This window comes from Podarcis pityusensis (assembly GCF_964106645.2).
Source record: "Podarcis pityusensis genome assembly, chromosome: 5".
Lineage (NCBI taxonomy): Eukaryota > Metazoa > Chordata > Lepidosauria > Squamata > Lacertidae > Podarcis > Podarcis pityusensis.
In genome coordinates, this window is record NC_138032.1 from 95,949,641 (window position 1) to 95,974,148 (window position 24,508).

Below are 24,508 nucleotides of genomic sequence, written 5' to 3' on the forward strand. Positions count from 1 at the left end.
GTTTCACAGTTTAGGTGAGAGCGGTGGAGGTGTCTAATCAAAGGGGGCTGAGAGATATTCCTTGTATCAGAGACTAAACTGAAAGCCAGGCATGGCTGCTACAAGTTAGGCAGACTTACGTTGTGAAGCCCTGAAACTGGAAAAAGCAACAGTTTGCAAGATTCATCTCAAATTATTACAGAAGCATCACACCATTAAAGCATCACACCATTTACTGATGATGGATAAGTGGGATTAACAATAACAACGTTATTTTACACACCTCCCTTACAGAAGCATATTGTGGCTTTTGCCATTGCTTTTGGAGGTGGGTGGGGAAGAATAAAGGAAGCAAGAGAAATAACCTAGCTGACTGCATTTTCTCGTGCTCCTGCTTTCCTTCGTTCCACTTGCTTCTTGCCTCAAAACCTGCCAGTGGCTGTGTAAGTGATACTACTGCTTCATCCAAGGTTCTCTCCAATGAATATTTTTTTCCTTTTCAGAAGGCTACATTCTTTTCTTCCACAGGAAAGGTCCTGCTACATCTAGTATAGATTTTTGAAAGCGATTTGTCTGTCTATCTGTTCTCTATACATCCAAGGACCATTTGGACGCCATATTTAATCAAATGGCAGACTGAAGCATGACTTTGGCATAGGTTTGGCAAGACTGTGACTGTTTTGTTGGCATGGGTTTGGCTGTCTGAGATATTACTGCCAACTTTGGCACAAGGGTTCCTGAGGTGGGGGTGGGGGTGGGAAGCAGACTGCAACACCATTAGGATTCCAGGAGCCATACTGAATCAAGATGGCAGACCGAAACATGATGTTGCTATGACTTCACCCAATTTTTGGCATGATGGGTCCAAACTCACAAATTACAATATCTACTTTAAAACCACAATATTTTTTGGCTTCTAAAAATTCCCAAGCAGTGTGGAGCACCCCCCATCATTACAGTATAACTCAGGGATGACACCCACAAACAGTGAGCTCAAAATATGATTACTGACAGAAATGGCAAAACCAAACTTTCCTCCTCTGGAGAAGAAAGTTCACTGAGAATTGCTCACAGTCGTAAAATAGTGAGAGAGAACTAGAAAAAACAACAACACAGAAAATTGGGGTGGGGAAAGTGGAATGCCCAGGCTGAGCTCCTAAAATATTACATTTACTGTGGAGGTTACATTCCAAGGCACCACACATTTAAGTGAAATTGCATATTTTCGCAACACCATTGAAAAAGCCCGCAAACACACACTCCCTTTTGTGACATTTTTGTGTCACTTCTGGGTTCGGTGCAATGCACATGTGTGCAGTTGTGCACGTACTGAATGTGCGTAAATGGGGGATTCCCTGTGTCTTGGAGGATGTCATGGCTGGCTAGCAGCGACTGTGAACAGAAACATTTCCTCTAAGAAAATCTCTCCACTCTGACACACACCCCCTGCAAAGATCCAGCCGTTCTTATTCACCTAGTCTGGGTCACAAATCAGCATGAATGCATTTATTTTCTGTCTTTCTTACAGCTTGGTCTGCTACTGTACCAACCTTCTGTTTCCTCCCCACACCGCAAAATCTAAATAAGTTATTAGTATGAGTGCACATTAAAAACCTGCTAAAATATAAAAGGTGCCTGCGCCTTTAAAAGAATGTGGAATAATCTGCATGGTTTTTTAATTCAGATTTTTGTTCAGATTAGAAGCGTGAAATGCATCACATAAGATTTTTTAGAAGCAGAATGCACTAGTTAGGCTCTGAACCCAGATTCCCCAAGCCGTTTTAGTTAGGTATTTCCAAATTTTGTCACAGTAAACTTCCTCAACTCAAGGAACAGCATTGAGAAGAAAGAAAAAAAGAAATATTCAATCCTCTAACACAGGATCTATTCATATAGCCATTCTTAAGGTAGAAATCTCTCTATTAGGTAACCTTTTCTTCAATATTTTCTTATTGCTAAATTTTCCCGTATCCTCCAACTGAGGATGTCAATTTGCAGGCACTACACACCATAATGCCAAACAGCAGAGCATGCCAACTAATGAGGGTGGCACGAAGAGAGCTACACAACCCCATGGCTTGTTTTAAGTTACCACCCTAAGGGATCTCAAGAATACAAAATGACAACAATAATCTGTGTCAAATTACCCGTAACATGGGGATGTAGGGAGGCGAGAAAGTGGCCATATTACACCACTGATGTAGATATTGAGGATTTGTAGTTCGTTTTGCCTTCGAATTCCATCATAAATTGTGCTTAATGTGCCTTGGGCCATGGCTTGCTTAACCAGTAAAGTGGGAGTTCCAGCTCAGGCTCCCCAGAATCAGTGACTTCAGCTGGAGTCTTAAGTGATACAGGTAGAAAGTCTTATTATTTCTATACTGCTTAATTGTCAAAGTTTCTAAGTAGTGCACACAAAGATTACAAAAAAGTGGATAAAATTGCTGTAAAACTTAGAACTTCCTTCATTCAGAGACATGGCAATAAATCTAAAGCTGCCATTTTGGCCTCTGCGCCAAGTTCAAGATTCTGGTGTAGAAAGCTCTACACTGCTTGGGACAAGGGGACTTTCCCCACTATATATCAGACAAGCACCATTTCTACTGTCTTTTCAGCACCATGAAGATTTTCCACTTTCAACAACCCCTTTAAGCGGAGATTTTTAAAAAATCAAAATCGGTATCTGTATCGGATTTGAATTTTGTGTGTGTGTAAGTAATTGTTTTCATTGCAAGCAATTGTTTCCTATATCTTTTCACTGTATTGTGAAATTGCTTCGAGATGCTTCATAGCAAGTGATTCATAAATGAAATTAATAGTAACAACAATAATAGACACGTGCAAAGGGTACCAAAATAATTTTGCACAATAATTTGTTGGGAATGGACACTTGCTTTTGAATCAAGTGGGATTGATCAGCAAGGACCAATAGTTTAAAGTACATTGATTCCCTTTGTTTGCCTATGTGCAGTAGCATCTTTCACTGGCGCATCTGAAGGTGCCCTTTTGTTCACTTGCGCTTCCTCTTTAATATATTTTTTCTTGAAATCTTTTCCTAACAAGAAATCAAAGACAGCTTATGGGATTTTTTTTCATGTAATCAAGTACAGTGGTACCCCGCAAGACGAACGCCTCGCAAGACGGAAAACCCGCTAGACGAAAGGGTTTTCCGTTTTGGAGGCGCTTCGCAAAACGAATTTCCCTATGGGCTTGCTTCGCAAGACGAAAGCCCATAGGGAAATCTCCGGGGACCTCTTTTAAATGCTAGCGGTGGGGAGCAAAGCCTTTTCCCCCCCCCTCCGGCCTTCAGAAGAGGTCCAGGAAGGCTGGCGGGGGCCGAAAGGCTTTGCTCCCCACCGCCAGCATTTTAAAAGCAGTCCGGGATAGCAGGGAAGCGCTTCCCGCTATCCCGGACGGCTTTTGAAGGCAGGAGAGGTCCGCGAAGCCTGGGCGCGCTGATCTCAGCGCGCGCAGGCTTCGGCATGCCGGCAACTCTCCGCAAGCAGCGGCAGCGCTGCCGCTGCTCGCGGAGAGGTCCGCGAAGCCTGGGCGCGCTGATCTCAGCGCGCGCAGGCTTCGGCATGCCGGCAACTCTCCGCAAGCAGCGGCAGCGCTGCCGCTGCTCGCGGAGAGGTCCGCGAAGCCTGGGCGCGCTGATCTCAGCGCGCGCAGGCTTCGGCATGCCGGCAACTCTCCGCAAGCAGCGGCAGTGCTGCCGCTGCTTGCGGAGAGGTCCGCGAAGCCTTGGCCGGACAGCTTTTGAAGGCAGGCGGGGGGGACAAAGACTTTCGCCCCCCCGCCAGCCTTCAGAAGAGGTCCAGGACCTCTTCTGAAGGCTGGCGGGGGGCAAAAGTCTTTGTCCCCCCCGCCTGCCTTCCCAGGGGCTTTTAAATCGCCCCGGACAGCGGAAAAGTCCTCCGCTGTCCCGGGGCGATTTTAAAATGCCGCCCGCCAGCATTTTAAGATCGCCCCGGACAGCGGAGAAGCCCTCCGTTGTCCCGGGGTTTTTTAAAATGCTGGGGTGGGTGGGAAGAAAAGCCCTTGCCCCCCCCCAGCCTTCAGAAGAGGTCGGGGGACAGACTGTCCCCGGACCTGGTCTGAAGTCGGTTTCCCTAGGAACGCATTAATTGATTTTCAATGCATTCCTATGGGAAACCGTGCATCGCAAGACGAAAAACTCGCAAGAAGAAAAAACTTGCGGAACGAATTAATTTCGTCTTGCGAGGCACCACTGTAAACTGTTTCCTTAATTAACAAACTTTGCAAATAGGCTAAATAAAGTTTCCCAATCTGTATCCAACATAAAATGATTCCTGCAAAGCACTCATCTGTGTGCAAATGCTATCTGAGCACAGAAAGGCTGAGGCAGGTTTGAACAAATTTCTGTCATGTCACTTTCTCCCTTCTCCCATATAAGTCTACTTTGAAATACAAATGGTAATCTGTCACACATGGATTTGGGTGTCAACTATTTCCCTCTGGGCATATCCACTCTGAACATTATCCACCAGCTAATCAATTTTTTAAAAGGCCTTCAAGGCTGCCAAAAGATCAGTCACCTTGTAAAACAAACATCTATTATATCTTGCATCATTGTTAGAGGTTATTAGATTTATACAAGACAAAAGGAGTGAATGCAAAGTGCATCTCATACAGAGATTAGATATAAAATGTTGATGTTGCACAGGTGTGAAAAGTTTGCCTCTTAAATTTTGAGAAATTCTGCTTTTTAAAAATTTGCTAGTTCGGTGCTATGAAACTAAAGAGAATACCACTGTATTTATGGCATGATAACCACATGATGTAACTGCTAGAAAAAGGTGCAAAAATACTGAGCTGTCATATCTAGTTTTCAAAATATTATTAGGTTTTTTCCTTATTGTATCCAAAAATATAATGGTAAAAGGCACACTATAAAATTGTAAAATGTCTCTTTCACATATCACAATGGTTTAAATCTTGCAGACGGTACAGGTACCCCCAGAACTGCTGTTCATTTTAACAAGTGGCTTTTGCATATTTCCAGCTGGTACACTGATATCAGGGACTGGAAGGGCTCCAAAAAGTTTGTGGTAAAGGCAGTTGACCGGGGAAGTGACCCAGGAGAGGGGACCAGTGATTTATGGGGCACTTGCAAGCCAGGGGCCAGGGAAGGAGGGAGAGTCAGGGCAGGATGTGGAGCACGAAGAACGGATGGTTTAGGCAAGGGATAGGTCAGTAGATTCCCACCTTCCCTTGCCCCACTGTCTCCTAGAACCAGGAGGTGCTTGAAAAGGGAAGAGCAGTGATGACTTCCGTGCAGGAGAAGTCTCAGGTGGTGGGTACGCAACCTGTCCTAGGTAAAGGTAAAGGGGCCCCTGACCATTAGGTCCAGTCGTGACCGACTCTGGGGTTGCAGAGCTCATTTTGCTTTATTGGCCGAGGAGGCCGGTGTACAGCTTCCGGGTCATGTGGCAAGCATAACTAAGCCACTTCTGGCAAACCAGAGCAGCGCACGGAAACGCCGTTTACCTTCCCGCCGGAGCGGTACCTATCTATCCACTTTGACGTGCTTTCAAACTGCTAGGTTGGCAGGAGCAGGGACCGAGCAACGGGAGCTCACCCTGTCACGGGCATTCGAACTGCTGACCTTCTGATCGGCAAGCCCTAGGCTCTGTGGTTTAGACAACAGTGCCAGCCGCGTATAAAGCAGAGAAGAGGAGGGGTCCCACTGTTGCTGCAGCAGCTGTGCCATATGACCCAAACCTGTCTGGAGGCTAGAAATGTGGGTATCTGGAGCACCATGAAAGCTGTTGTTAGTGTTTCTCTTGCCAATAAAGAGTTAACTATCAGACGTGCGCCTTCCTTACCTGGGTCCTACCCCAGATTAGCTGCACTCAATCCTGATACTTGGCCGTGGTCCTACATATATTTATTGCATCTTGACTGAGCGACAGTAACGCATTCAATGTGGAGCTCCTTGATAAAACCAGTTGGAAACCTCAATGACTGCAGAATGCTGCTGCCACTGCTAAAGTCTTGACTGGGGCAAAGTGTTGGCTCATGCGAGTCCTTTATTATATCAGCTGCACCAGCTGCCAGTCTGTATCTGAGTGCAATTCAAAGTACTTCAAAGCACTAAGCAGCTTGAGGCCAAATTACTTGAGGGACCCTTTCCTTGGCCATGAATCTCCTCTTCCCTTGAGATCAGCTGCTGCTCTCCTCTTCCATGCACCACAGCTTTCAGGGCACAACTGGTGGCAATGCACAAGTGCACTTCCTTTGTGATAACACAACTGAAGTGTGTAGTTGTATCCTACCAGCAACCTGAGGAATATATGTTAAAGAAGCTTTCATTTCTCTTACTGCTTAGTTTTGTTTATTATTAGTTTTGAGTCTTTGTAGCCCAGTCAGTTGGCAGAGTCCCCTCCATGGCTTCAATTGCCACCAGACTTTATTTACTTATTTATCCACTCCAAAAGGAGTCACTCAAAGCAGATTAAAAAATATAAAACCATCAAACTAACAATTAAAAGAACACAAGTGACTAAGTGCAAGATGAAGAAGCAAGGACATGAACCCCATTTGGCTATTCAGGAGGAACGATTAAGAGTGGCATGAGGCAGCCACATTCGCTTGCTCACCTCACGGCTGCACCCCACACTGGGCAGCATGCCAGCATTGGGGCAGCCTGCCAAACATGAGTGCTCAGGATGCCAACTCATGGGGAGCAGCCCTATACAAATCAACAGGCACTGGTCCACCGCAGTCATGCTCCCAGATACACGGCCAGCATTGGAGAGAGAAGACGGGTTGTACCCAACCAAGCCACTCAGAGTAGACCGACTGAAATCAATGGACTTCACGACTAACTTAGGAAGTCCCTTGATTTCAATGGGACTCATTGGAGTATGGTTTAGCTGGATACAGCCCTTGGATTTATATACATAGCTATGTTTCTGTGGGATTCCTTGGGAAATAACAGATATTCTGTGTCTCATTCAGGCACACACAAACGGTAAATGCATTCTCAGGTATTTGAAAACACAAATGGTACAGTATTTCCACTGCGTGTGATTTGTTTCAAGGAAGTAGGCAGTGTATTACACAGCTAGGTTACCATGACAATGAGACAGAAAGAACAAGAAATGTTTGCTTAGAAGAGCATTCAGTCAAGCAACCCGAGGGCAACACCCCCATGGTTAAACAGCATATGAGAAAGTTAAGAAGGGCTCTTAGTCGGGTAGAACAAAATGCGGTAGCTTTTGAGGTCCGTGGTTGCACAAAGGGTAGCTGAGACATCTAAACAAGTATAGGTGAGATCAACTGATTTCTTTTCCATTAGACAAAAAGTGCGTATGATGGGCTAAAAGGAAAATATTACACAAGCACTTATTCCTGTAAAACTCAACTACATATTGCTCCGATGAGGGAAGCTTCATAACTCAAATATTCTTTGGCAACTTCAAGATGCAAAGTTCTAATTTCTCTTTCTGCCCAGGACATATGCCAAGATGTCAGGGAAAGAAGAGCCCCCTGCCCCTCCACCTGTCAATCCAAGGCTGGTCCTAAGAAAATGAGTCTAGATTTAGCCCATAAAAGAGAGAAAAAACATAGTTTCAGAACATGACCGCAGGACGTTCTAAGCAGCCAGGAATTAAGAGAACCAAGTTAATAAACATCACAGTTATTCAAACGACGTAATAATCTTATTTAGAACAATAAGGATAATTGATACCAATTCCACCTCCCTCCCTTGCCCAAATTAATGCCCGAGGAAACCTAGCTCTGAATTTCCTGAGGCTGCTGCTGGCACTGCAATCTCACTGTGTTCAGAGCTCCTTATGAATTTCCACTCTTAAATCAGCTTATATCCAATAAATCTCCTGCTCTGTCAGTTATACATGTTGTGTCTAATGTGATTAAATGCTCAACTGATTAGACTCTATATATTTCAGTCAGGGCAGATTAAGAATGAAGCCAGCACCTGGCAAGGAAATTGCACAGAAGCCAAGAATTTGTGGATCAATGCCCACTAAGCTGGAAGTACAAGTGTCAAAAGAGGTGGGGGCTGCCACAGGTTAACAAGGAACTGAGATGACTGCATTGACTGACGGAGCTTCTTTCCTTCCCCTCTCTGTTTTCAGGAATTTGCAGTTATGTTCATTGTTGTATCTCTTATGTGCCGGTTACATTGGGAACCCCGATGTGTAGATGTGTATGAATATGTATAAAAATATGTATAATAATCCAAGAATTGTTTTTGTTTTTAGCAGAACCAGTAAAAACAATTCATTTTTTGTTGAGATCCAAGAGCAAGACGGGAATTAGAAAAAAACAAAAAACAACCCAGTGCAGGTAAGTTTAACTCTGAGATTTTCAGAAAATTCCATTCCTATGGTAAAAGGGATTAGTCAGCAGCAGTGGGGTCTCTTGTGCTTGTGGCGAAAGACAGCAGGGTTTCACTTGCTTTCACTGGTTTGTAGTGAAAGCTTACTTGCATGCAATGTCTCTTTTGCAGTGTATGCTTAACCTCTGTTCCTTGTAGCTGTAGCTGTTGAGAGAGGAAGGGTCGTTCAGCCACATGCTGCCAGGGTCTTATGTATATGGGAGAAATTTATAACAGTCATCCTTTAGAGGCATGGAGTTCTCCCTTGCTTACCTTTTTGGGGTGCACGATCCTTGCAGCTGGGTGTTCTTGTTCTGGTGTCCTGTAAGGTTTCTGAAAAGACGGTTGTTCACAATCTGCCCTTCCAATATTTCTCCCATATTTGTTGTTTTGTCCAAAGTGCTCAAGAGAATCCCCATCAGAAATGTTACTTGCTCTACGTTCTGGCAGTTAATTTTAGGTTCTGGACCTTTTGGTCATACTGGGTCTCCCATTTAGATGCTGATGTGCATTGCTTCAATTTCTCTACTGGTCGTTGACCAAAATAAATATATAGTTACACATTACTTCAAAACGCAGTTTAGCCTCCTTCTTTATTTCCCCTTGAAAGCCCATTGCTTACTAAAGAACAGCAGTAGGCCCCGAACTCCAAAGCTTGCCTTATTTCACCCTGCCACCGCAAGACAAAACATAAAGTTCAACCTCTTCCTATGCATATTTATTCAGAAGTACATCTCACTGTGTTGAACATTACTTAAACATCTCAATCTGCAACAAAATGTTGTGGTGTGGAGTGCCAATCAGCCAGGCCATCCTCCAGGAAGTTACATTCCTTTTCCCCTTCCCAGGAGGTAAGAATTCTCCTACCACTGAGCATGTCCAATCTTCATTGTCTTGGCTTTCAGCGGAGGGCAGGGGAAAGCTACCTTCTTATGTTTTCCCCCTAAATGTATTTTGTCCTTCTGCAAACCGTGGGATCCCCTCAATTCTGTTGATACCTTGCTCTTTTATATGTGTGGAGCCATTTTGGCTACATTAGGACTAAACACTTACTCAGGAACATCACTAACTGGGAGAATAATTATGAATCAATTGAATGTACCACACTGATGATATTGTAGGATAGGATGCATTTGTCCTGAGATGGAAAATACTGGGGATGGTAGTGACACAGTTTTAGTACCATGGTCTAGATGAGGAAGACAGATGGAGACGCTCATTATCCAAGGCCATTTGTGGAAAATTATTATGCTTGCACAGTCTGGAACAGACTCTACCCTGCACACTTTATACAAACTCCCCTCCACATACAACCCAGGAGTTGTGTACTCTGAAGCTGATGAATCCAAAAGAAATTGATGTCATGTCACATAAATATCACCATCTCTGCATATACACACAGAGGGAAGCTGAGCTATACCTTTTACTTGGCGATAATTCTTTTCTCTGATGACCTAAAAATATAGTTTTATAACGCAGCCCCTTCATCATTCTGACAAGAAAATGTCATACATACACCCATGTGTCCCTAGCATCTAACACTGTATCTTTGATTTGAAGCCACTTTGGCTGAAAAGCAAGGTATAAATATAACCACCCTAGGTGGGTATAAAGCTACTTTAATTAAACAAGCAAATAAGTAAATAGGGCAATCATATGCTCCAATACACTATGGAGAGTAATCCAATGTCGCCATGCTAACGCAACACCTGCCATGCCTTACATGTATCCAGCCCAGAACAAGACAGGGAAAAACAGAGCTGTGCAAAGCACAGAATGGTGCAACCACCATGACCCATGAAGTTGGGACCTTGCTGTGCACACCTGAGAACTCAGATAAGACGAGGTTCAGGCTACTTCCTCATAACCTTATTGGCCAGAGGTCACAGCTCTTCTGCCATCCTTGGACTCAAAGGATGACACCCCCACGGTACCTCTGTCCCACCCCCCCCCGGCCTCAAACGAGTGTCACAGTCTACAAAATCAGGAAAGGGTCGGAGCATGCCACACAACAGTCCTCGCCAGACTATGCAAGACTTTTGTTGACTCTCAGCTTCTTGCAGGGACAACGTCTTTTGTAGCTATTGACAGTTTTGTATGCTCTCTGTATGAGTTGAATTGGTGTCTGTTTCCAATGAGCTCAAGGACCCAGAGAATTTGTCAGCAACAACCCCACCTCATTCCCATGCCCATGACAACCCTGCCAGGACCCACCACCAATCACAGTGTGGTCATGTTCTGGAGATAAAGTGGAGAGCTTGTGGAGAGGAAGTGGACAAATGGCAATGGTGCCCCACGTCAGCTGGATCCGGCCAATTCACTCATGCTGACAGTGAGACAGACATCCCATTATGTCCTTCCACTCCACCCCAAATACAACATGCAAACTACCAGATATAACGATGCTATGGCACCATCCATTGTGTGACACAGGCCACAACACCCAAGCGTTGTAGGCACCCCAGCATACATATGGATAATTCCTTGTATACCACACACTGCTTGTGATCACAACACACAAAGGGAAGGAATGAGAGATGCCACAGCACCCAGACAGCTCCCTCGGGACAGGTGTGCACTTTGGGCAGGCCACACCTACTTTTCACATGCCTGGCCAGCAACCATCTTGTCAGAGGCAAAAGAGAAGGAGCTCCTTGGACTCAAAGCCATATTGCAGAAAGAACAGATGTGTCCTACGAACACAGCCATAGCAGACACACCACGAGGCATTTGTCTCCCCACAAACTAAGTCATCAACACCCTGAGAGTGTGCGCCGCAAGAAAAGTCATAGCCTGGTGGAACAGGGGGTCCATGTTTCAATTCCAGGGCATGACTCCCTGCCAGAAATGGTGAGGAAGGACCCCACATGAAGACACCATGCGAACAGTACCCACTCCTCTAACAGGTCCAGTCCCTCACAGACCAGGCAGTGGGCATGAGGAGAGTGTGGAGGGGCCACTGGCCTTGACAGCATCAAGCTTCCCGCCTCCGAGTCCCATTTTGAAGTCAGAGAGAAAGGAAGAGAGAAAGATCCCTCCCTACCAACCCCAAGCGACAAAGAAACAAGACAAGTGGCAGACACAAAGTCTATATTGAACAGCATCCAGGATGCAGGAGATCCTGAAAGGGAAAGGCACACATACGGGGTCACTAACCACCAGCAGGGCTCCCATGCCTGGGACAGCGGCTCAACCCGGAACAGAGGAGCAGGCGCAGAGTCCCTCGTGGCTCCAGCTCTTGTGAGGAGGGAGTGGGGTAGTGCCTTCTGAGTCCATGAGAAAGGCAGGGACTAAGGCCATGATTCTCCTTTGGTGATTGCAGCTGAACACTGTATGCAGTGGCAGCTCGCTCTCCTCCGCGGGTCGGGGCTGTGGTTCTGCAAGGCAAAATCGCTCGTGAGCGGTTGACGCTGAGGGCTCGCCCTGCCTAACAGACCCTGCTCCCAGCTCTTTGGGGAGAAGAGTCTCACAACAGCTCAGTTTGGGCAAAAGAAAGGGCAGAACATGGGACAGGGTTGCTGCAATTGTACACCACAGCACAGTTGCTCCCTCCCATTGCTTACCTGTATGGGGCACTTTGTCCCTTTCTTTGGACAGGGGCTGTGGTTGGGTGCTTGCGTCTGGCATTTGAAGGGCAGGTACCTGTTAGGGTTCTAGGCAGAGAAGAGTTAGTCACATGTTCGAATTCCTCCGAGCAGTCCGAAGAAAGCCCGTCTGTGCAAAGGGCTCCCTCTTTCTGCTTCTTATCCCCAGAGTTCTCCTGTGTGTACTATGACTGTACACAACCTGAGGCACCTATTATCGGAATTCTGGTCTCCCTGTAGGTGGGTGGGATTTATATAACTTGTGTGCTGATCCACAATATATCCTACACTCTGTTGTGGCAGTGTGGGGGAGGGGCCTTGCTCAACCCTTTTTTTTGGTGGGCAGGAATAGGATTAGGCATAAATGTGCTCCTCCCTTGCTCTGTCACATTTTGGTTGCTTCTTACATTCCACAGGGCGGCTTCAGCCATAAACTAGAGCCCCTCGGTGGTCATAACTGAATTCTGTCCTAAATAAATAAAACATATGTAAGAAAAATGCACCACAATAAATATCAATTTCCAGGAAAATCCAAGGTACGATTTATTTCGAAAATCCTGAGAGATAGCAGTGACAACCCTTTTCAATAAACAGGATCAACTGTATTGTTTAACCTCCTATGAAAACGCATGGATGTTACCCAATGCAATTCATTCTGTTCCACAGCTTGGGTTCCTGCAATGATGGATGAGGACTTGAGAACAACAGAAGGTGCACCTCGCCCACCATTCTCTCCTGCAGCGGCCAAACTGGTGCCTCCAGGAAGCAGGACTTATAACTGCGGACAGACATATTTTCTTCCTAATCCTGATGGCCATATCTTCTGGCAGTGAATTCCAAACTGTATGTGAACGAGTCCTTGCTTTTGTCTGTCTTGACTTCATTGAACGACCCAAGGTCTAATGTTATGAGAGATGGGGTAAACATCCCTTTAACCGCTTTCTCCACACCATACATAACCTTATATACCTGTTATGTCCCTTTCTTCACAAGGGAGTTGCTCCCTTCCCTTGATCCTCTTGGTTGTCCTTTTCTGCACCTTTACCAGTGCTGCAGTACCAGTGAGACACAGCAGTACGGTCGCACCACGGATTTGTACAGAGGCATTGCGATATTGACAGTTTTACCTTTGATCCCTTTTCTAATATAACATGGAATCCAGCAACCCCTTTTTACAGTTGCCACACACTGGATCAACACAGAGCTATGCACCACAAGCCCAAGTTCTTCATTCAGGTCAATCATGGCCTGCCTAGACCCCAACAATGGATACATGAAGTTGAGCTTCCCTGTCTCAGGGTGCACTTACAATTACTTTAATTCCTTGGCTTGCTTAGGGAATAAAACAACTTCTAGTTGTTTTACATTGCTTTCATACATCCCAAACGTCATCTCAAACACCATGTTTTCCAACAAAGGGAGTTGACCCATTCAATTACGGTAAATCACAGATAAGTTAAGACATTATGATGTACACAGTGGCATGAATCAGCCCCTTGTCTCTTCAACTAAGCCAAAATTTTGATTATAAATAGTATACCAATCATTACAGCATTGTCTTCTATTTAGCATAATGCAGAATCAAGTCACTATGCAATATGCCAGTCCTAAAAGACAACCAATAATACCGGGGTCTTTGATGTCCTTTCCTACTACAGTTGTTCCTTAAAGAATCAGATCAATTATAGGAAAGATCTTCCATCCGAAGATCAGCAATGAAATCAAAGCTAAGCTTTGTACAAGACAGAAAGCCCATGTTTTGAATAGAAGACTGTAGAAAAACACCATAGCTAAAGGATTCTATACTAGCTACTGTATAGCATACAAAATGCCAAGTCTGGGAAACTGATTAGGGTTTAAATCCCTTGCCTCAGTTTATGCCCTACTGAACATGCCATTCTGATCCAGAGTCCTCCAACCTTTAGAAGTAGGGTTTTGCGGGGGGTTGCCCCAGCTACTCTGAGTTGCTTTCAACAAATTATATTACCACAAAGACCTGAAAATGTACTATGAGGCGGCTTGCTTGTGTTGCACGTAAGACTGATTGGGTGGAGCTGAAAAACGTAAATACTCTGGACTTAGAAGGATTTGATTTGGTGTATGGATGGCACACTTACCTATATTATGACAAAACTAAAGTGCACAAGGGATTCCACAACCACGTGATAAGAAAGAACCTATACCGCGTTTGGGCAAGATATAAAGACCTCCTAGAAAGAAAGGGCCCCTGGTGGATATCCCCCATTGAGGCAGTGGCAGCTACGAATGTAAACACGAATAAGAACTGGGGTACATACAGTGGTACCTCGCAAGACGAATGCCTCTCAAGACGAAAAACTCGCAAGACGAAAGAGTTTTTCGTTTTTTGAGTTGCTTCGCGAGACGAATTTCCCTATGGGCTTGCTTCGCAAGACGGAAACGTCTTGCAAGTTTGTTTCCTTTTTCTTAAAACCGTTACAGTAATACAGGGTGCATTGCTTGAAGAGGTGCAGTTGCGACTTGACTTCGGGGAGCAACTCATAGCATGCGGTATGGTAGCCTTTTTTGAGGTTTTTGAAGATTTTTTTGAAAAAATTGAAACCGTGCTTCGCAAGACGAAAAAACTCGCAAGACGAAAAAACTCGCAGAACGAATTAATTTCGTCTTGCGAGGCACCACTGTACAAGGACCTCCTTGAGCTTAGAGAGGGTACTAGAGGACTAAAAAAAAGAGAAGATGTACAAAACTACCGGTATGTCTCAGATTGGTTTCGATACTTTCAATTAAAGGAGGTTTTCCGAAAAGATAAAGAAAAAGGATTTTTGGAAGGAGGATCGGAAAACGGTATTGGGAAACAACAAAAAATTAATATCCAAACTTTATAAATTTTTACTAGAACGGGAGACCAAAGAGAAAATGGTCAAAGCCATAATGACACAATGGGCTAAAGCTCTTGGACAGAACATTGACATTTTGGTTTGGGAGAAATTTTGGGGGAAAACTATGAACTTTTCAGCTTGCTATTTGATAAAGAAAAAAAATACAAAAAATGTTTTACAGGTAGTACTTAATTCCCAGTAAACTTGTTAAAATGTACAAAAGAGGGTCCAAATTGTGTTGGCAATGTTCAGAGGCTGAGGGATCTTTCATACATATGTGGTGGCAGTGGAAACATGCCCCAAAATACAGGGAGATGGTCTATGATGAGCTCAAAAGAATTCTTCAAATCACATTTTCAAAAAAAAAACCTGAAGCCTTTCTATTAGTAATAATTGGTGATGAGATCCCTAGGAAGACACACAGCTCATTTCTTTATGAAACTTATTTCTTTAGCAGCCAGAATAGTGTATACTAGAAGTTGGAAATAAAGAGAAACCCCCACCAAAGAACAATGGCTGTACAAATTGACAGAACTCGCAGAACTTGCACATATGACTGTCAAAATAAGGAATCCAGATGAACAAAGACAAAGGATGAGAGGGACAGTTTTGCAGAATATTAAAAAATATATATACTAAAATCAATCTACAAGTAGGGATAATGTTGTGAACAACAGTTGATTACAATGAGGGATTAGAATGGGAAAGTAGGGTGGACTAATAAACTGATAAACAGCAATGCTAGGTTTATCAAGAATTCCATGGAAGGTCAGGTTAGGAAGTCTGCACAGAAATTATGTAGGATGGTAAAGTATGATGTGTAAATAGAAAAATGTAAAATGCAAAAACAACATTATTATTTTTTTAAAAACCACAAATTCAATGAAGCACAGGAGCCAATCACCTGTATATCAATCTTTAAATGATCATAGAAGTCCATTATTCATTATATGTGACCCCTTTGTGATGTTAGTAAATTCCACCCTAAGCTCTTATATGTTGATAAATATATAGTAGGTCTTCAGACAGGGCTATAAGCAACCTTTCAAGATGTGTGCCATTCACTTATCGATTTTACTGTGATGACCACCCCACATTTTTCAAGATGTGGCAAACAGAGGGCCTACAGAGGCCAGTGGAAGAGCACATTTTCTGCAAGCAGAAGGTGCCAAGCCTGTTCGCTGATATCTCCAGCTAGAAGAATCTCTAGTTAGCAAGTTTGGGAAAGACTTCCATTGAACACCCTGGTGAGCCACTGTCCATCACAGTAGCAAATATATAAATTTATGAATATCTGTCTGTGTACACTCAAACACACACACATATTGTTACTTGTCATACAGCTCTCTAAGAATCTTAGCTTTGGCCTCAAATTTTTATTGTTTCAAACTGGCCATTAATACCTTCTGAATATCTTTATTTTTCAGACTTTGCATAACTCACACAAATTTGTAGTTTTCCAAGTTGGAATCTATACCTTCAAATCATTTCCGCTTCATCAGAAAAAAAAACACTTCACTAGGTTTCAGAAACATTATGTGAAAATTAAAATATAGAGAGATTTCTATTGTAATTCTTCACCCACCAGTGTAATTATCCAAAGGACATAATAGATAATTTAGAAGAACATCAGGGACACAACACAAAAAACTAGTTTGTAACAACAACAAAAAAACCCAGAGATAGCAGGTGAAACTATACAGCCAAGTTGTGATTGCTTATTGCAGTGTTAAGATCAGGGGTCAGCAAACTTTTTCAGCAGGGGGCCGGTCCACTGTCCCTCAGACATTGTGAGGGGCTGGACTATATATTTTTTTTGGGGGGGGGGGATGAACGATTTCCTATGCCCCACAAATAACCCAGAGATGCATTTTAAATAAAAGGACACATTCTACTCATGCAAAAACACGCTGATTCCTGGACCGTCCGCGGACCGGATTGAGAAAGCGATTGGACCGCATCCGGCCCCTGGGCCTTAGTTTGCCTACCCATGGTTAAGATCCTTCAGGTCTGTGTGTCAATTATATATCTGTACATTTAACCTCTGGTACTGAAACTGCTAAAGGGAAATGATGCATTGAAAAGCAAACAGAAGCTGACCTTTGCATGTTTTCCCATCAGGTTGTAGGTTGAATCCAACCGGACAGCTGCAGCGTACTCCTGTTGCTGTATCCTTGCAAGTGCGGTCACAGCCTCCATTATTGACAGCACATGTTTCTGAGAAATGAAAGAAAGACAGAGAAAGAGAGAGAAGGAGTAGGGAGGGAAGGAGTAAGGAGGGAAAGAGGGAGAGAATAACACAACACATTGTAGTCCTCTAAGTATCCTGCATAACGTTACAAAGCCATGTAAGCAATCTGTCCTTAAGCATGCAACATCAATATGCCTCTTATGTTTATCACAAGGGCTTTATGACTGTCTTAAACTTCAACTGCAAACTGTATGCATGTTGACTTGAAAATAAGTCCCAAGGAATTTGATGGGTAAGAACTGTAAGAACTGTTTTCTTACTGGAAAGGCCCACTGAAATTAATGGGCTTTACTTCCAATAGACATATTTAGAATGAGGAATAAAGAAGAGAGTAAGGAAGATTTTTAAATGCAGATTTTGAAAGGCTACTGCTTCAGCTAACAACATATTACATTTTAAAACAGACTCAAGCAGTCATACCCCACCCAAAACATATTATGTGGAGCCAAGACCCTGCGATTTCTGCAGAGCTTATATTTGCAAAGCCATTATCCAGAGATGGCTTTTCAATATTCATTGGGGGGTGGGGGAGATTGCTCTTGATACACTATTGGGAGGGATGGAGCCACAGAAAATCAAAGCACAGCACTGGACTTGAAATTGAAATTTTCAAATCCTTTCATTTACAGAAAGAGTTAATGGAAAATGAACTACATACATCACTTTGACAGGAATCTACATGCCCAATCTGTTCTTACTGAACTACAAGCAAAAGGCATCTGGGTTTTGTCCACTTAAAGCTTTTTGCAAATTGAAAGGAGTTTGGAGTGGGTGGGGAGGGCATAATTGAGGTCACTGAACCCATTCCAAGCTGTGTCATTGAAATTTCCCAGTGCTTGTAGGATGTCAAATGGTGGTTGGGCAAACACAGGGAAGGGAAAGCTGCAACACTTTTTTATAACTTTTGCAATAATGAGGAATGGGTATTAGGTCTCATTCCATGAAAAGTGCAACTTCATTACAATACAATAAAATAATAATAATGGCAGAATACATGCAAGTGTATAGTGTTTGTGAAGTAAATAATAAGCAGCAGTAAAATGAATCAGTAAACAAGAGCAGTAACTGTGTTGATTTTACTCATTGGGCTAAACTGTGTTTTTATCTAGTAGTTGTTTCTTGGTCCTTAACGAGACATTCTTCCCCCATCTCCTCTTCCTTTCTTCCCTATTAACACCTACTAACCCTACAGCGCGGGTGGCGCTGTGGGTTAAACCACAGAGCCTAGGGCTTGCCAATCGGAGGTTCGAATCCCCATGATGGGGTGAGCTCCCGTTGCTCGGTCCCTGCTCCTGCCAACCTAGCAGTTCGAAAGCACATCAGTGCAAGTAGATAAATAGGTACCGCTCCGGCGGGAAGGTAAACGGCGTTTCCGTGCGCTGCTCTGGTTCGCCAGAAGCGGCTTAGTCATGCTGGCCACATGACCCGGAAGCTGTACGCCGGCTCCCTCGGCCAGTAAAGCGAGATGAATGCCACAACCCCAGAGTTGTCCACGACTGGACCTAACAGTCAGGGGTCCCTTTACCTTTAACCCTACAAAACAAGTCATGGGATGGGATGTGCTTCAAGTTTCCCTTTTGCCAAAAGTGGCAGCCAAGGGGGTGGGGACAGGGAAACTCAGCACAATGATGTTCTGACACACATTTTGCTATAGGAATCTGAATGCTACAAGAAGAAATTAGCAAAGCATGCGGTACCATGTTTACAAGAGCCATAAATGCCAATATGCTGCTAGCAATTTTGAGACAGAGTTTTACTCAGAGTACAGCACTGAAATGAATAAACATGCCTAAGTTACTGCATGTCCATTCATTTCAATAAGTTGCTCTGAGTGAAACATAGTTGAATGTTACCTTCCGCGGAAGGGATTTCTAAGTTTCTCCCATGTGTGGCAGAGGAAATTTCATCTAGAAGGCGACTGATTGCAGTTCATCATCCCAAGGCTTTCCATAAAGCCATTCTTAACTCATGTTTATAAAAGATCCTTGGATTATTTGCATTATCTGCAAGATGTGTTAGACTTGAACTTAGACTTATGACCCAACATATTACATAAAACTCTAACAATCACTTCTATGGTGAAGCAGCTTCAGGAGAGGCAATCTGGAGGAGAAATGTAGAGATCAGCAGTAGAGGTTATTAACGCTTTCCCCATCCAACATGTTTCCCCTGCCAACCCACCACATGGGGGTTCCAGATCAGTGTTGCCCTCTTGTCTTTTGTATATTCCATTCCATTGTACTTAGACAGAATTGAAATGGTTATGACATTCATATGGCTCAAACTCAGTATGTTTCATGGAACTGCCGAGTTGGAAGGGATTCCAATGGTCATCTATGTCTAACCCCTTGCAATGCAGAAACCTTTTGCCAAACATGGGACTCGAATCCATGACCCTGAGATAAAGATACCTATTTGGCAGGTATCTGATCAGACAATCCAGGTTAGGATATAACAAGAAGTAGTATAGGGCAATACAGAGAAGTATATAACAAGGTTTGGAGCCTGTTTTTCTTGAACAGTAAGGCCCCATGCAAACCACTTTTTGAAATTAAATACAGTTTCAACGGCATGAGTATCGACTCTTTAGAAAGAGGGGCGGGGAGAGAAACCCTAGAATTCCTCTTTAAAGGTGCAGCTCTTTGAGCAGGCCTGTTCCCAGCCAACTGCTTTATCACAAAGAATCACATAGGGCTCTGTTCATTAATTTGCACATGGGCTTAAGATGGATCTTATACAAAACTGAACCTCTCTGCCATACTTCTGACATGAGTATAAGTTACCGCCACGCCCCCACCAAAAAATCCCCGATTTAGCAGATTTAGTACACATGCAAGAGCTCAAAAGTGGAAAAATACAGAACCAGGGTGGGCATGTAGAGAATTCACTAATTTTATGGACACCAACCTACTCTTTATTATCTTGAGAAAGCAGATCTAGTCAAAGCTTAAGCATTGTTTTCAGCTCCAAGAATTTCAATGAGAGGGTGTTGAACATGTTCTTAATCAGTGGGCCACTAAAAGGGTTTAACTTTAACACTAAAAGGGTTTATTCAGTAGGTCTTCCTTACCCTTGCAAATAAGTCTATTTTGATGTTTAATTCTGATGTGTGACTATGCAATAAAATTTCCTGGGACGTCTTCCATGAGCAGCTATAATAGATTGCAAACATAATCCTGAATAAATTCTAAGAAAAACCAGGTATACAAAAATCAGGGAATTAAAAAAAGTTTCTACCTAAAGCAATTTATTGGGAGTACCAGCAGTTTAACATTACAGAATGATTAGAAATGTCAAATGACTACATTATTAAAAAACACAAAAAGCTATGGATTTGGCATAGAACTGCAACCAGCAGTAAATCTCACACTCATAGATTACTTATGGTTTATGAAAAGCCTTTTACAACAATTCATCGGTATCAGTCAAACATGACTTAAGCAGCGATGTTACAGGTTGCTGGGGGACAGCCAGCGAAAATGAGTAGATGCAATAATATTCCTCTGATCCCCTAGCAGAATATATAAGTAGACCTGAAGAGTAACAGCTAGTGTATACGTAAAAGTAATTCTAATTAAGAAAGAAAGAGAAGGGGCTCTAGGAAGCGCCTCTTATTTTAACAATTTCACAAAATGTCCCTCTTCTGTTAAAGCAGAGGGATTTATGCCTTTAATAAATGCCGACAATATGGGAAGAAATCAGAGATACTGTCCGCAGTTGAGGGTCAATAAATGTACCAATAAGCCTTGACTTGAAAAGAAAGCATGGGAAAGGGAATAAAGCTGAGCGGGTGAGTGGGGCGGGGAAGGGGAAATATGAAGTGTGGGAAACTCTTGCTGCCTTTGCCGGACTCTACAAAGCAAGAGTTGTTGAAAGCCTTGCAAACTGCAATGTGTGGCTGGTCTGCTGAACTTAGATGCCAGGGTGGTGTGTATGCAGCCGTGGTGCAAGCTGCTCCTAACCCAAAGACTTCCATACCATTAGAAATCCAGGTTTTAATTTGGGATCTAGATACAAAATGAGAAAATAGTAGTAATCTTGTAGCTACTTTGTAGAACTCCCCTCTCCCCCAGGGTGTGATTTTGGGCACCTCTTTAGTCGCTTTCACATGGCCTTTAAATATTTATCTATTTCTATCTGCTTTTAATTGCTGATGCTCTTCTGGAGTTTTGAAAGTGTGATTGTTCTGCATTTTATCTTTGCTGGTCTTTACTGAGGGTTTTTAATGTTGCTTAACGTACTGCAACTGTGCTTTGTATTTCAAATTGTTTTTATGAGGCTTTGCAGTATTGTTTTATAAGGTTCTATACTCGTTTGGCTATTCTATTCTGTAAGCCCCTTGGTGAAGGCTATTTGTGGGAAAAGCATACGTTTATAAATCTATACAGTATATATATTTATTTTCATTTTGTAAAATTTATACAGCGCTTGATTGTAAAGAAAATTAACACCCAAAGCGGTTTACAAAAATAATAAAAAGATCAACAATGATGAGAGGCTGAGTTGTTCCACACACAAATTGTTCATTAATGATAAATGTTGGTGTAGCCAACACAACTCCCACATCTGTAGGGACAGATGGGAGTTGTAGTCCTATCGCATCGGAAGAGCACAGCACTGGCAACCCAGGATCTAGAGTGAAGGGTGAACAGTGAGGTAGCCAAGTTCACTGATGGAACTGAATTGTTCAGGGTGGTTAAAGCAAAAAGGGATTATGAGGCAGGCCAAAAGAATCGGTCCAAACTGAGAGAAGAGGCAGTAAAACGGCAAATTAAATTCAATGTAAGCAAGTGTAAAGTTATGCCCCAAAACTCTTTAATTCCCCATACATGCTAGTGAGAGCTGAACCCGCGGTGATAGCGTCATGAAGGTGCTAACTTAGCTATATAATGAGATGAAAAAAATATTGAAATATACATTTATTAAAAAACTAGAAGCATTTTTACTTGGCATTGTAGGGGATGATATTAATAGACAGGATTGTAAGTCGTTTTTAAATGCAATGACGGCAGCAAGAATATTATTGGCACAAAACTGGAAGAAAGAAGAATTACCGACAAAAGAAGAATGGCAGACAAAATTAATGGACTATGCAGAATTAGATAAATTAACAGGAAGGATTCGAAACCTGTGGGACCAGAGATTCTTAGAAGATTGGAGTAAATATTTGAACTATTTGAAAAGCAATTGTAATGAACTGCAAGAAGTACTGTAAGGAGGACTACTTGAAATATTGCAAGAAAGACTATGAAAAGAATTATTAATTAATGATAATTAATTAATGGTATTATTAATCATATCATTATTAGTTAATGATAATTAAAAATAATAGAGAAATTAAGAAATGCAGAACAAGTGATAAAGAACGGAAAATCTTCAGAGGTTGTTGACCGAAGTCTAAAATATTGTATAAGGTAAGAAGTTATGTTAAATGATTGTTGGAAATGATATGTTAAAAAACCAATAAAAATATGTGTGTGTGTGTGTGTGTGTGTGTGTGTGTGTGTATGAAGGTGCTAACTTAGCAGCAGCAGCAAAAAAAGGCAAATTATGTCAGGGATCATTAAGAATGGGACTGAAAATAGAACTGCCAATTTCATCATGCCATTGTACCAATCTATGACGTGAGAACAGTAGGAGTTCTGCAGACTGAACCTCCAAAACGGCATTGTAGAGTTGGAAAGGGTTTGAAAAGCACAAGCAAAATGATTAAGAGGGTGGAGCAATTCATCTATAACAAAGGCCTACAACTTTGGGGTCTTTTTACTTTAGATAAAAAGGGGGTACATGATGGAGGTGCATAAGATGTGTACCTCTATCACATGGTGTGGAGAAAGTGTTTTTTTTTTCCTCTCTCTCTCTCTCGCATAACACCAGAACCCAGAGTCATCTAACAAAGCTGAATGTTGGAACGATCAGGACAGGCAGAAGAAAATACTTATTTCCGCAGTGCCTAGTTAAACTATGGAATTTGCTTCTATAACAGATCGAAACGGCTATCAACTAGGATGGCTTTAAAAGATTAGACAAACTCATGAGGCTGTCAGTGGCTACTAGGTACAATGGCTGCAGGAGGCAGTTCCTATGAATCAGAGGTCCTGCTTGTGAGCTTCCCACAGGCGTCTGGGAGAAGAGGAGGCTGGAGTACATGGGCCATTGACCTTGATCCAGGAGGACACTTCTTATGTTTGTTATGGGAAGTCTCAAGGCTGTGAGAAAGCTATAGCCAGATCTCAGTTTTGCAGAAGTAGCCAACTGAAATGTCTTCCAAATGTGCATGGCCTGAAAACGCTGAATGTGGCCTATCTGGATCCATCTTCTGTGGTTTTGATCTAACAATCATGAGAATTTGAGGTGATTTTATGGTTTTCAGAAACCAGTGAAAAGCAGTCTCCCGAATGCTTGCTTTGGCAGTTTGAAACCAGACATGAACCAATAATGGAACAAAACCACAAAGCATCCAGCAAAACTGGGCAAAAGGTTCATACAGCAATGAAGCTGCCAAAATTTCTTGTTTTATCATTCTTGAAGTCTGGCACCATCAATATTTGTGGGCAAACTACATGTTAAGCTCAAGCAACACATTTTAACTTTTAACAACGAGGCCCTATTTAATTTGGAAGAAAATTCACATTTATCATAGAATGCTGTCATTTTATAACGGCTAAAGCATGAGCACCGGACTCAAGATACTTGAGCTCCCCCCATATCATCATTAAAATCATAAGGCAAGTAGGGAAGAATCTGTACTTTTTGCCCTCTCTCATGTTCTTCGAATCTCTCCTCAAAACTAACCCCTTCCTTGAACCTTTAGTTATTGCCTAACTGGAGTGAAATGAATCACCAATATTATTAGTTTTGAAATGTCTCTCCCACATTTCTAACTCCAAGCTCAAGTAGCACCATGCTACATGCATCAGTGCATTTTATTCTGCTGTTGCCACTGCTCAACCTTTCCTCCCCCACCTCTCTCTCGCCTCTCCCTTTGCTAACGTTCAAACTGTACAATCCTTTGAATGCTCTGAAGAAGCTTACAAATGCGAAGTTTGGCTATTTCGCCCCATCTCCACACATTTAGAATTAAGAGATGAATATTTGAAAGGAGTTGCAATCCTTCTTCAATATTCAGAGTGATGTAAAGAAATCAGCCGCTGGCCTCGTTCACACACCACTTTAAACCACCATTAAGCTGAACTATGGTTTGAATGTGAATGTGTGTATGCTGGTACAGAGGAAGAAAACTCATAGGCACTTTGCTCTTCTATTCCTAGTGGGAACTAACCCATGGTTTGGCTTATCATTAGTAGAAGACATATTGGTACTTCATAGATGGCTGTGTGATAATGAATTTGTATCTTTGCTATGTGTCTGGGAAGTGTGGGGTTGGGAAGAAATGGGGGTGCCTCTTCTATCCCAGCAATCATGGGTTGAGGTAGGAATGGCCCTGAGGGGAGAGAATTCCATAATA

The 24,508-nt window shown here is 42.8% G+C and overlaps 1 protein-coding gene across 6 annotated transcripts in view; it reads right to left on the minus strand.

Moving 5' to 3' along the window:
* SCUBE1 (signal peptide, CUB domain and EGF like domain containing 1) overlaps positions 1-24,508 on the minus strand; it is a 202,310-nt gene that overhangs the window by 49,403 nt on the left and 128,399 nt on the right. For all 6 annotated transcript variants that reach the window (XM_081005449.1, XM_081005448.1, XM_081005447.1 and 3 more), the window contains one exon: positions 16,890-17,006. In XM_081005449.1, coding sequence (XP_080861575.1) covers positions 16,890-17,006 — 117 coding nt within the window. The remainder of the gene's footprint in view (positions 1-16,889; positions 17,007-24,508) is intronic.